This window comes from Lycium barbarum, chromosome 2, assembly GCF_019175385.1.
Source record: "Lycium barbarum isolate Lr01 chromosome 2, ASM1917538v2, whole genome shotgun sequence".
NCBI classification, from domain to species: Eukaryota; Viridiplantae; Streptophyta; class Magnoliopsida; order Solanales; family Solanaceae; genus Lycium; species Lycium barbarum.
Window position 1 is genome coordinate 148,808,639 of NC_083338.1, and position 13,123 is coordinate 148,821,761.

General features: G+C 36.3%; 1 protein-coding gene across 1 annotated transcript; it reads left to right on the forward strand.

Moving 5' to 3' along the window:
- The first annotated feature begins 4,981 nt into the window (after nt 1-4,981).
- LOC132629139 (uncharacterized) lies at nt 4,982-5,683 on the forward strand. The gene has a single exon (XM_060344868.1). It carries the CDS (start codon nt 4,982-4,984, stop codon nt 5,681-5,683), a length of 702 nt encoding a protein of 233 aa, XP_060200851.1.
- The last annotated feature ends 7,440 nt before the right edge of the window (nt 5,684-13,123 follow it).

The window sequence follows — 13,123 nt, forward strand, 5'->3', positions numbered from 1 at the left end:
TCTAGACCCCTATTTCGAAGAAATTAGAGACAATAATTAGTATAAGACTAATTACCTTCTTTAATTTATGAATAAGAACCAAAGATATCAAATACGAATTAATCTTACCTCTTAAAAAGAATCGTTCTTATAAGGCTGCAAGATAAATCCAAAGTAGCAACACAAAAGTGTAAAATAGAGAAACTCTTAATAATAATAATAATATTTGTCTGATGAAAATAACAAAATCCACCCCTATATATAGGGGAAACTTATCCCAAATAGAATGGGATTAGAATCTACTTTTATGAAAATAATTAAATACTAAAACCAATTAGGATTAAACTAGGAAAGCATGTAAAATAATTGGCAAACTTCTTTCTAATAGAATAAGGAGAAGGTTGCCCAAAAAGTCACTTTGTATGTGTGACTTTCTCCAACCCAATTTGGGGCCCAATCTTCCTCCTCTTGAGCTTGGACTTGGATCATGAAATATGTATAGTATTTAGCCTATTCTTTTGCATAATTCTTGGACTCGTTCTTGGGCTTTTCTTCCATGATAAGCATCTTTTTGATTTCCAATTGAAGCCTGTCACCTTTAATGAACGTATGCCACCGTGGATGCTACCATTCCCCTGTTCTTGAAAACAATTCGTCCTCAAATTTGAATCTCGCAAAATCAAGAAGACATGCATTAGTAAACAACATCCATTAACCGAGAGCAATACTGGTAGGAATAAAACAGGGTAGTGACCATGTGTCCTCTTCACCCAATTAACCCGAGCATTTATAAATACACTCTTAAAAATCATGTAGACATCATCATCCCAATAGAAAAATTTTCAACATGTATAAGCACAACAAGGTTCTCGTCTAGATGCCATAAAGAATGATACATGTCTCTCCAATTTATTTCTATCAATAAAGTATTTCAATGGGCATGATAAAGACGACATAAAATCTCTAAAACATTCTTCAAATTGAACACTTTTATGATATATCCAAGCACCCTTAATTACACCTCCCACAAATTTTCCCACATAAAAGCTATTCACACAAGCAATAGAGGTTTCAAGAAAGTTAGAAAAACCCTTAAATTCCAAAAAAAAATCCCCATTAAATTCAAGCTCATTCTTTTCAAAATCATTGAATTTCAAGTAATTGCTCAATTTCTCAAACAAGGAACCGTGGATGCATTCAACAAAAAGTATTTGATCACTAATATCATAATAATTATGTATCTCCTCATCACTAGTAGCAAACACCTTTTTAAGCTCACAATCATCAATACTTGAAGAATTATGTCTCATTACACAGAAATAACCATATTTCATCAAGTTGTCACATGAAAACTCTTTCGACACTAAAATAAGAGAACAAGAATCATCTAACTCACTAGCAAGTCTCCTCCCACACACATTATGTCTTTTTTCAGCAAGTTAGAATCCACAAATAACAACGCCATGCTCAATATTAAAAGGGAACAAATTACTCTTACGCTTGAACTTAGAGGTTCTAGTTAATGACTTATTATATAGCAACATAGCATCAGCCTGAAAATTAATAAAGTCACCAACATAAGAAATAAGAGTGTAGTTCATTACTTCTAGAAAGACCTCAAGTGTTCTAGGAATTCCAAGAATGTGAATAAACCAATTATACATACCGTATTTGGTCTTATGCAGCAAAGAAATAATATCACCTCGTTTTTCCTTGTTCATTGGTGTTAGGTTCACAACTTTATCCTTCTCATTAACATGCAATCGCCCTATGAGATGTGTAGTTTCAACCACTTTAGGATTAATTTCATCCAACGATGGTTCTACAATGCAAAATTTCCCATGAGTGCCTACAAGAGAGTCAAAACAACTAGAAGTAGAAGTAAGAGTAGTAGAGTTAGAATAAGAAATAATCTCACTCAAACTCCTTTCTTTTTCTTTTTCACTCTCATTCTCACTTTTTTTTCTCACTTGTCATCTCATTCTCTTCACTAAACACAACCTCTCCTTTTTCCTCTCTTGAGATGTCAACATGCACTCCCTTACTTCTCTCATTCTTTTCTCTCTCAAAAATTTTCATTGCTTCCCTAACACGTTTCTGATCTTCATAAACTTCTGATGGAGGTAAAGGTGCAAGTATATGTTTTCTTCTATTTAGCTCAAGAAAAACTCTATTCTTCTCCCTGTCATGAATTGCATTCCTATTAAACAACCATGGGCGTCCAAGCATGATATGACAATCTTGCATTGGAATTACATCACAAAGAACATTATCAGAATACTTTCCAATAGCGAAAGAAATTACGCATTGCTTTGTCACCTTAAGTTCACCAAAATCATTCAACCATTGCCGCTTATAAGGAGTAGTGTGCTTGATGCATGTAAGTTCCAACTTCTCCATCACGTACGAACTCACCACATTAGCACCACTTGCATTATCAATAATCATAGAGCAAAGTCTACCATTTATCCAACACCTTGTATGAAAAATATTTTCCCTCCTTAAATCAGCTACATTGACATTCATATCCTCCAATCGTGTGGTCATCATACAAGACACTTTAGCTAAGTTGGTGTCATTTTGAGTTCCAGCTTCAATTTCCTTACCCGTTTGAGACATCTCAAGAAAATATCAAAGAAACAAGTATCTCTCAATTTGGCTCTTTTTCTCTCTCTATTGATCTTACCCTCTCTTGCCTTTTTCCACTCAAATTACTACCTTTGGTTGGATCCTTTAGGATTTATGTATAAACCCTATTAGTAACAACCTTTTAGAAGTAAGATTTAGCAAGAAAAATAATTTACCAACTCCCAGATGAATTGGGATTGATGAAACAAGAAAAAAGACCAATTTATGTAAAAAGAAAACTTCAAATTTCCCCTCTTATTGGTTTTCCTTCTTAACGTTGGAAACCAAGAAACACAACTACTATGGAATTTCTTAATTTGCAAGATTTTCTTTTTGTTGCTATATAGATTTACTATTTTAAGCTACTAAAATAAAAAGAGAATTTTCGTTTTTTTATTTTATTTTTTACGAAACTCCCAAGATTATCAAGAACGGAACCTTGATAGCACCGCTCTGATAACACTTGATAAGAATCGGGTTATTTGAACAAAACAAGATTATAATGCAGAAGCGAAAATACGAAGATTAAAGACAAGAATGTAAAGATAGGAAAAATTCAAGAATAAAATCCCCAAATTTCAAGATTAAGTGATAAGAACCCTAATTGGTCTTAGTATTCAAAATTAGCGGATTAAGACTAATTAAGATACTAAGAGAGTCAATTCAAGAACTTATATCAAAAGGTGATCTAGACCCCTATTTCGAAGAAATTGGAGACAATAATTAGTATAAGACTAATTACCTTCTTTAATTTATGAATAAGAACCAAAGATATCAAGTACGAATTAATCTTACCTCTTAAAAAGAATCGTTCTTATAAGGTTGCAAGATAAATCCAAAGTAGCCACACAACGGTGTAAAATAGAGAAACTCTTAATAATAATAATAATATTTGTATGATGAAAATAACAAAATTCACCCCTATATATATAGGGGAAACTTGTCCCAAATAGAATGGGATTAGAATCTACTTTTATGGAAATAATTAAATACTAAAACCTAATTAGGATTAAACTAGGAAAGCATGTAAAATAATTGGCAAACTTCTTCCTAATAGAATAAGGAGAAGGTTGCCCAAAAAGTCACTTTGTACGTGTGACTTTCTCCAACCCAATTTGGGGCCCAATCTTCCTCCTCTTCAGCTTGGACTTGGATCATGAAATATGTATAGTATTTAGCTTATTCTTTTGCATAATTCTTGGACTCGTTCTTGGGCTTTTCTTCCATGATAAGCATCCTTTTGATTTCCAGTTGAAGTCTGTCACCTTTAGTGAACGTATGCCACCGTGGATGCTATCAGGGTTCATCCGGACCAAAAACACTATTTTTATAAGGTTAAAATTATTTTTTATGTATATATAGTAGATGTTGAACCTCCTTAGGCTTCTTCGTATGCTTACTTTTTTATATTTTGAACCCCGTCGGCGGAAATCCTGGCTCCGCCACTGGAAGAAGCTAGGAAAAATATGTAACAAAAGTAATGTTGTTAGCTGTGTTCGAACCTGGGCTGGCAAGGGGAGAGTCTCGCCTAAATACACACCTTTTGTTTAAAAGTAAGCTACGAATTGTAATTTAAAAAATGGTAGATACTAATGGTCATAGAATTAGATAGTTATTTGTATAAGTTTGCCTTTATTTTTAATAGAATAAACGTCAAAATGGGTCAGTTAGTGACAAAAAGACAATATTGGCCCAACATTAAACAAAAGGTTGTAAATCATTTCGTAAACAATTTCTCTAAATTTTTTTAATTATTATTGTTTTGTATTTGGTAATGGATCTGTTAATTGAGTTGGAAAATAAGAACAAATGTGAGTCAAATTTGGTACAGCATAAGCAGTTATTGAATAAAGGCTTATATTAATCGTAACCCACTTATTTATAAAATTTAAATATTACAAGTTGATCTCCAACAAACTAAATATAGTAAATATTTTTGATAATTGGAAATTTTATATATCAAGAAAAAATATTTACAATCAGCTAAAAACACCTATAGTTAGCACTGTGCTCAGTTCTACTACAATTTAATTATAACCTTTCATTGTCTACTTAGTCACAGTTTTGCAATATTTTGAAATTCTTGTTCAAATTAATAATTTCCGCATTTTAAAATAAAACAGAAATATTCAAAATGGGTTTTTATAATTTAAAAATATATTAAGGGGTCTTATATGTTTTTTATTGAGCCGAGCGTCTTTCGAAAACAGCCGTCCTACCTTGATAGGAGTAAGGTCTACGTATACTATACCCTCCCCAGACCCCAAATTGTGGGATTTCACTAAATTGTTGTTGTTGTTGTTGTTGTTGTATTAAGGGGTCTTATATCTAAAAATTAATTGTTTTATCTTTTTGAAAATATGGACATAGTTTAATGACCTTATTACCTGATGATGATTCCCCTTCCATTTCCGTGATTATTACAGATGATCAAAATCAAGAAAATAATCCTCAGAGGTTTAGAGGTATGATGAACCTCTTAGGTTCTGTGGATGGCTTGTTTTATTTTGATGCAGCCGTCTATTCCTGTTCCAGGGACTCATGGAGAATTTTCAGGCCTAAAGATCTCTACTTATTAAAAATTAAAGATGTTGTGGAACACATATATGGTAATGCTTATTTGAATGGAGCTTATTACTGGCTGCTAACAGGGAACGATAACTGCAGCATTCTTTCATTTGACTTTGGGAGTGAGGTGTTTGAAGAGATTGGAGGGCCAGATGATCACTCTGTTCATAATTATGTGTTAGGTCTGATGTTGCTTGATGATTCCATAGCCATCTTGAACATGTTTAAAAGTTTTGTATTCGATATATGGATAATGATCCAACCAAGGATTTGGAACAACCTGGTTACCTTTCAATGCTTCACAGAGATTAAGTCTTGCTTTGATAGCTCTCTCATTTTGGTAACTAGAGTTTTTCGACTGGTTTCCTATAATGTTCGGACAAAGAAGACGAGGCATCTTGGATTTCGCCATTCGGGCCTGAAGAGATTCACAGTACTTGGTGGCTGTGGGGTGTATTGTTATAAGGAGAGCTTAGTAACAATGAAACGTGGAGAGGTCGGCCATTAATTTCCTGACATATTTGACTTATTCCTCCATTGAGCTTTCGAACAAGTGCATCAGATGATATGCGGCACACCCACTCCATCGAGCTTATAAGCATGTTCACTCAATCTTTTATCATTTACATACTTCTGATTGCTGTCATAAAGTGTGTGGCATTGTGCTTAGAAGATTACTTGAGTAGATGATATGTTAGCACATTCTCTGATCCGGGTAAACCCACTCTTCTACTTGTGTGTCACCCTGCCTTTCTTATTTATCATCATCCTTGAGATAGAAGCGTTGCCTTTTGATCTTCGAATCCGTTGCTTCAAAAGTTGTTCTATGTTTAACTCGTAAAACACTTTGATTTACTCAAATATCCACTTGTGTCCTTTATCGTATTTATGGTCTGAGTGCTACAATCTTAATGATATGCTTTGTAGAATCAGGTTGTCAATGAGTCTGCTTTGAGGAAGGCTTTACGTCTACGTCTTTGTTGCCGCATTCATATTAAAGCTCAAGGCATGGTATTATTGAATTATAGCATTCTTGGTTTTGGTTCTTTTTGGTGCTGATTATAGACTCAACTTCTCGTATCAAAAGACAATCTTTCTCTTGTTATACTTTGTATTTTGATTCCAATTTTCAATTGAACAAATCGCTCTCCGTTGTAGCACTGGCAATTCCAACCAGTGGCGGAGCCAGGAATTTGACTAAGGGTGTGCAAATTTTCTTCTCACTCGTGTTAAAGGTGTACAAAATTAAATATATACTCATAATAGCTAACATTTAACCTATGTCCACCACGTAATTTTCCGACGAAGGGTGTGCTCCTGACCACCCTTCGCCTAAGGTGGCTCCGCCCATGATTCCAACTAGACCAAAATGAACATGCCATTTAGGTTATCACATAACACTTGCAAAAGAATAGTTTTGGCATTCAATGGCCAGCACGGTAAAGACGATGGTTTTCATAAAAGATGTAAGCTCTTGTCAAGAAAAAAGAAGCCATATAGCAGTTGCAATTGTGTCTTACAGTTGGGGATCTTGAGTTTACAAACATTAAACTTCTGAACCCCAGGTATATAGAATATCTGACTGTATTTTTCTTTTTCCACGCAAAAGGATTCATTCATACATGTCACAAGTTCCCATTATGAGCATTTTGCTATTATTTCTCAGCATGAGATTTGGGAACAGAAAAAAGAAACTGTACAATTAACTTCCATAGGAGAAGCTCTTTGTAACTTTACCTAGACAGTAACTAGTTGAGAAACAGAGCTAAAGTACTGAAGCTCTTTAAGAAATACCGAATGCTTTTTTGGTATCCAAAGACTCCTCAGATATGAATCAAGTAGGGAAAATGAACCCTTTAAACCCTCTTAAATTCATGCATTTTTGTGTTTGCTGTTTGCTAGTGGGGTTGTTGGATCTGTTAGTTGTTTGTCCTATGCATCGGTGATTTTTTTTTGTTGACTAATTATTTTTCTGTATCTAATGCTAATTACCACTTGATTTGAGATTTTCGTCATATTTAATTACTCTTGAATTAGCCTAAATATAGAGCTGATTAGAACATATGATTCTGACCTAGCGCGACCAGGATTGAGGCGTAGTCGATTGATTGACTGCAGATTACTTTGTAAGGGTGTGTGTGTGTTAATTTTACAGTTAAAATTATGATGGCTTAGTGAAAGTTTAGCTTTTTGTTTTTGTTTACAATATTCCCAATCTTGTAATCCCTAATTGAAAATTACTAATCACCTCTCTGTTGTAGGTAGATCACTAGTCAAGCAGCCGGAGACTAGCTCCGCGAAGACTAGCTCCGCGAAGACTAAGTTTATGGTTTTCGTTGGTCTAGCACCACTTACACTCCCTGACTTTTTTGACCCTATGCTAGTTCTTCCATTTTTGTATTAAACGATAAATAATGATGATTTGTTCTACAAAGTCTATACTCAAAAGGATGAATTTTGTACTTGAAAAGACAAGAAACATAGTCAGTAATTTTGCAACTAATTGCAGTTTATTCAGAGGGTGAGTTGAATGCTTGATAACAGAGATAAACTGAAAGAAGCTATTTTTTGATAAGTTAAAATCAAACAAGTTTGCGACAGTGTTTGGTAATCAAACGAGTTTCTTTCATTCAAGGCCTTGTTGCATTCTAAAGAAAACATGGCAAACTACAAACTACAAGTACTACAATGCAAGCATAAGTGCTTGTAGTTAAAATGATCCCATTCTGGTGGGTAGTCTTGGTGGTTGAATGCTATATGCTATATTAATATTTTGTATTAGTGCTTCTCTGATTAATATCCTTTCACGGTTTAGCTGGTAACCCCTGATAAAAAAAATCCCTAGTGAAAGATGCATCGAGCATTCTTCATATTACTTATTAGGATCTTGTTAACTAATCTACTGCCAAGTTGTTTTTTTTTGTTGCATCCACAGATGTACTACAGTAATAAGCTGAACCAATCACCTTGATTCTTCTAAATACTGAGTGATGCCTATCATACTGTGAGAATCTGCATTTAACTTTTATACTTGCTGCTGCATCTGAATCTTGGAAGTGGATGACTTGATAAAATGATACTTGTTTAGTGACAGAATACCGAAAATATCATCCTCCTTCACTAAGCACACATATGTTGAAAGATGCATTATATTGTTCTCTGCTTCTTTATTAGACTGCAACATAATCTTTCCTTTAGTGTCAAAAGTAAGTTGTTTTGCAATTGTGAAAAAACTATCTCGGATTTGGCTATAATTCATTTGCCTTTTGCCTTATGGCGACTCTTTTAGGAGAAATAAACTGCTTGTAGGAAGTTTTGATGCAAATCTTAAGTTTTTGTTCAAATAGAAGGCCGGTTACAGCAATTGTGTTTTTCTTGCTTAGTAAAGCCAGTTCCCCTTGTCCATTTGGGTGGACATTTTATCTGTTTAAAAATATCTGCATTGCCTCATGGGTAAATTCAATATTAACAATTTTTTGTCAGGTAAAGCTCAAGTGAGAGACCAATTATAGTAGCATTATAAAAAGGTAGCTATGGACTGTTAGAAGCTCCTAAACTATAGTTATCTTTGTAAGTTATCCATATTAAAAACAGACCTTACCGAATCAATATTTATGTTTTCTTTACTGAAATCGTAGGTTTTGGTATGAAATTATAACCGTACTGAATAATTAGGTTAGATTTTTTATTTTATAAAAAATACCAAAAATTTCCCGAATCGAACCATATATATATATATATATATATATATATATATATATATATATATATATATATATATATATAAAGCAGACTATACACATTACAAAGGATGATAAAGTATACAAACTTAATTGTTCAACGAAATCAATTATAGATACCAATTTCAATCTAATATAGTATAAATCTTCATACGCCTTTTCAAAAAAAGACACTACTAGAAAATCTCTATTTTTCCATTGGATTTCTCATTGAAAAATGATCAGTGACTATATCCCATTAAATGTCGGTGGGAAAAATAATAATAAAATAATAATAAAAAAAAACTAGTGTTTTCACATGGAAAAATTAGAAAATTTCCCAGCTTTTCAATGGAAGTCTGTTTTTCACCATGCATTTTCCCAGTAAACTAGTTTTGTCGGAATGAAGTGGGAAATTATGTTTTGTAGCACAAATTTCTCACTGAATGTCAATGGGAAAAACCTTTGTTTCTAGTAGTGAGAGTGGTTTATCATGTGATTATGATAAACATAATGAGTATGTTGCTCCTGTTAATTCCCATTGTAGGATATTATAAAGGGAAAAAAATATTTTCATTCGACGCTATTGTAACTTTTAGGTATTTAATTCTATCAAATTTTATCGGTTGTGATAGCCGTTGGCTGACGTTTATAAAAAATTAAAAATTAACCGACCCGTACTAAAAATAAAGAGAAACCGAGATGATTGAGACGGTTTCAAAAGGTCTACTTTTGATTCTACCCCATAGAGTAACCGAAAATTGATATGGGACAAACTTTTAAAAATAACCGATTGAACCGAACCATTGACACCCTACGAGCAATGGACCAATTAGTTGGATTCCACCCAAAAAAAAAAATGTGGCAACATATTCTCGATTAAGGATCTCTCCAATTTTAGCGCTACTTATATAGCGCTGTGTGAGATCTTTCAAAGGCTACTGTCTCAGAGCAAATTAATCTCTGGAAGCAGGCAAATTGGGGGGCCTAAGATATGAACCTTTTCGACTTTACTTGAAATGATAAGCAAATTATCTTCAGCAAATGGCGCACCAGAAGAATATTTTGTTCTGCAACTATTATCTCACCTTCAGGAAATTCCTAGATATTATTTATACATACGTTTGACTTACCCCACCGGGTATTTACATGAAATCAACTCAACTACCATGATTAAACGATTTATTATATGGAAAATATGCATTAATTAACAATGATTAAGAGATAAAGTTGTATGTCCATTCATTGATGTAAACACCTCTCCTGGTTTATATCTAGTTTGTTTTTATCATATGACGTTGTCAAGGACTTCATGTTTAAAGGAATGCTTTTCAGTTTTTTTTTCAGAAAAGGGCCAAAATTATCCCTGAACTTTGAAAAATAATTCATCCATACCCTTCGTTATACTTTAGAGCCAATTATACTCTTACAGTTATACTATGGGGTCAATTATACCCTTATGTCTAACTGCTGCCACGTGGCATCATCCCAGCCCTTCAAAATTAGTTTACCCTCAAATAATTTTTTACCCACTAAAATAACTCAACTCGACCCGAATTGTTTTTTCAGCAAAAATAATACGGATAATTTTTCCAGCAAAATAAAATAAAAATAATTTCGTATTATTTTTGCTGGAAAAAAAAAATCGGGTCGGATTGAGTTATTTTAGTGGGTAAAAAATTATTTGAGGGTACAATAATTTTGAAGGGTTAAGGATGATGCCACGTGGCAGCAGTTAGACATAAGGGTATAATTGATCCCATAGTATAACTGTAAGGGAATAATTGGCCCTAAAGTATAACGAAGGGTATGGATGAACTATTTTTCAAAGTTCAGGGGTAATTTTGGCCCTTTTCCGTTTTTTTTCCCCTTCCTTACTCTCGTGCGTGTGTTTGGTGAGGGCATATGTTCTTCCTTTGTCAGTTAAGAACAAACTGATGTTCCAAGTCATCTGTGGCTAACAATTAATAACATAGGAACACATGCTTGCTATTTAATCTAATATATATTGTATACGGTGAAAACCGGATATGAACCAGACCGGTGGTAAGGTAAACCGGCGATGGGAAAGGAACGAGGACATACCAAATGCTATCCGGTCATTTCCGGGGAAAACGTCTGTACCAGAGCTAAACGAGTCTGTCTTCTCCGTTATCAAAACGGCCGAGTCCGTTGATCCAAGCGTTCGTGACCGTTGTCCCGAATAAGCCGTTGGACCGAATAGCCGTTGGTCCGTGTAGCCGGTGTATGGGAACTACGCGCCAGTGGAGTCTTGTCATGGTCAACTACCTACCAAACGTGTCAGGCGGCGCCGTCAGTCAAATCCCACCAAATCCGTGCAGATCTGTCCTTGCTATTACTATTTTATTGGTTCACAATTGTATGAGAGAGGAGGATGTTACACTATAAATAGGGCATATCCCCATCTCTTCGGGGGTTGGCTTTTTTCATTTTAAAAGAACATTTGTGATATAATAGTTCATATATACGATCTTTCCTTCAGTCTCTGATCCGGCCCAGGCCGTTTTGTTCATATTTGCAGTGTGTTCAATCCATCAAGTATTCCATATTATTCATAACGAGTGTGCTCATAAACGAATCGTCATCATTATCATTGGCCGTCTTATCAAAGAACACTTGCATACATATTTTCTTCATCTCATATATATCAAGATCCAAGCACATATCCTATACCTGCTTACAAATTCAATTGATTATCCGGTTTCGGGGTAAATAGTTTGGCGCCCACCGTGGGGCTAGGATAATAGTGGTCTTTGATCTTGACTTCCATCACACCCATCAAAATCAAAACGCCCCTGCCCGTCTCCACGAAAACGAACCAAATGGCCGACGCCGAGCAATCCGGTCATGTCAATAATATCGAGATTGTGGCGGAAAACGCGGGGAGCGGACTACGGGGATCGCCAGACCCAGCTGACCCGAACCCCGTCGATTCAAGGGAGGGACTCAACCGGAAAAACACCGTGGATCAAGCGAATGCCGCCCTACCGGCCACTGATCCTCTGAATACTCACAATTCCGCTACATTGTCTCGGACCCAGGGCCGAGGAAACCCGGACGCGCCAAACGACGGTGTGAACTTGCGTTTAATTTTTGAAATGTTACAGAAACAAAGAGCGGCAATTGCTGAGCAAGGAATGGCGATTGCCCGGCTGCAGAGCGGAAAAGGTGAACCGGAGCCGGAAAAGGCAAAGGGTACCGTTGAGAATGGAAGAAATGAGGCACGAATGGTTGAGAGCGACGGCTCCGGGGCCGGCTCCTCTACCGAAGTTCTAAAGATGCTCAAAACTTTGGCAAAACGGGTAGATTCGACAGAAAAGAGGGTCGAAACATACAATTCTCGGGTGGACCAGATACCGGGGGCTCCTCCTTTGTTGAAGGGGCCGAACTCGAAAAGGTACATTCAAAGACCTTTTCCGCCAAGTGCGGCCGCGAAACTGATCCCGAAGAAGTTCAAAATGCCCGATGTACAGAAGTACGACGGCACAACGGACCCACACGAGCATGTGAGCTCATATACCTGTGCCATAAAGGGCAACGATATGGAAGAAGATGAGATCGAGTCGGTGTTGCTGAAGAAGTTTGGGGAAACTTTGTCGAAGGGAGCGCTAATGTGGTAGGACCACCTTCTCGAGCACTCGATCACTTCTTTCGAAATTCTCGCAAACGCCTTCGTAAAGGCACATGCCGGTGCCATAAAGGTGCAGGCCCGAAAGGCCGATATCTTCAGAATAACCCAGAAGGACGATGAGCTACTGCGGGAGTTCGTCAACTGGTTCCAGAGGGAACGAATGGAGCTCCCCCCGGTGCCAGAAGAATGGGTCGCACAAGCTTTCACGAAGGGGCTCAACATGCTAAGTTCGGCTGCGTCGGCCAAATTGAAAGAAAGTTTGTTGGAATACGAGGCTATAACGTAGGCCGATGTCCACAATCGGTACGAATCGAAGATTCGTGTGGAGGATGATCAACTCGAGCTCTCTCCGGTAAAGTTAAAAGTGAATAAGAGTTTCGAGAAACCGAGGAAAAGTTGCGAAACGAGGTCCGAATCATCTAAAGAGAGGTTCCGGCCATACTCCCACTCGGACAGACCAAATTCCAGGACGAAGAAATCTAGGGAAGGCCCGAACCACTTCTCGGGTCGAGGTAGCAGGCAAGTCGAGCGCCCGTCAAACAGCCGGGGGCTCTCATTCAGAAGCGATGCCGGAAGT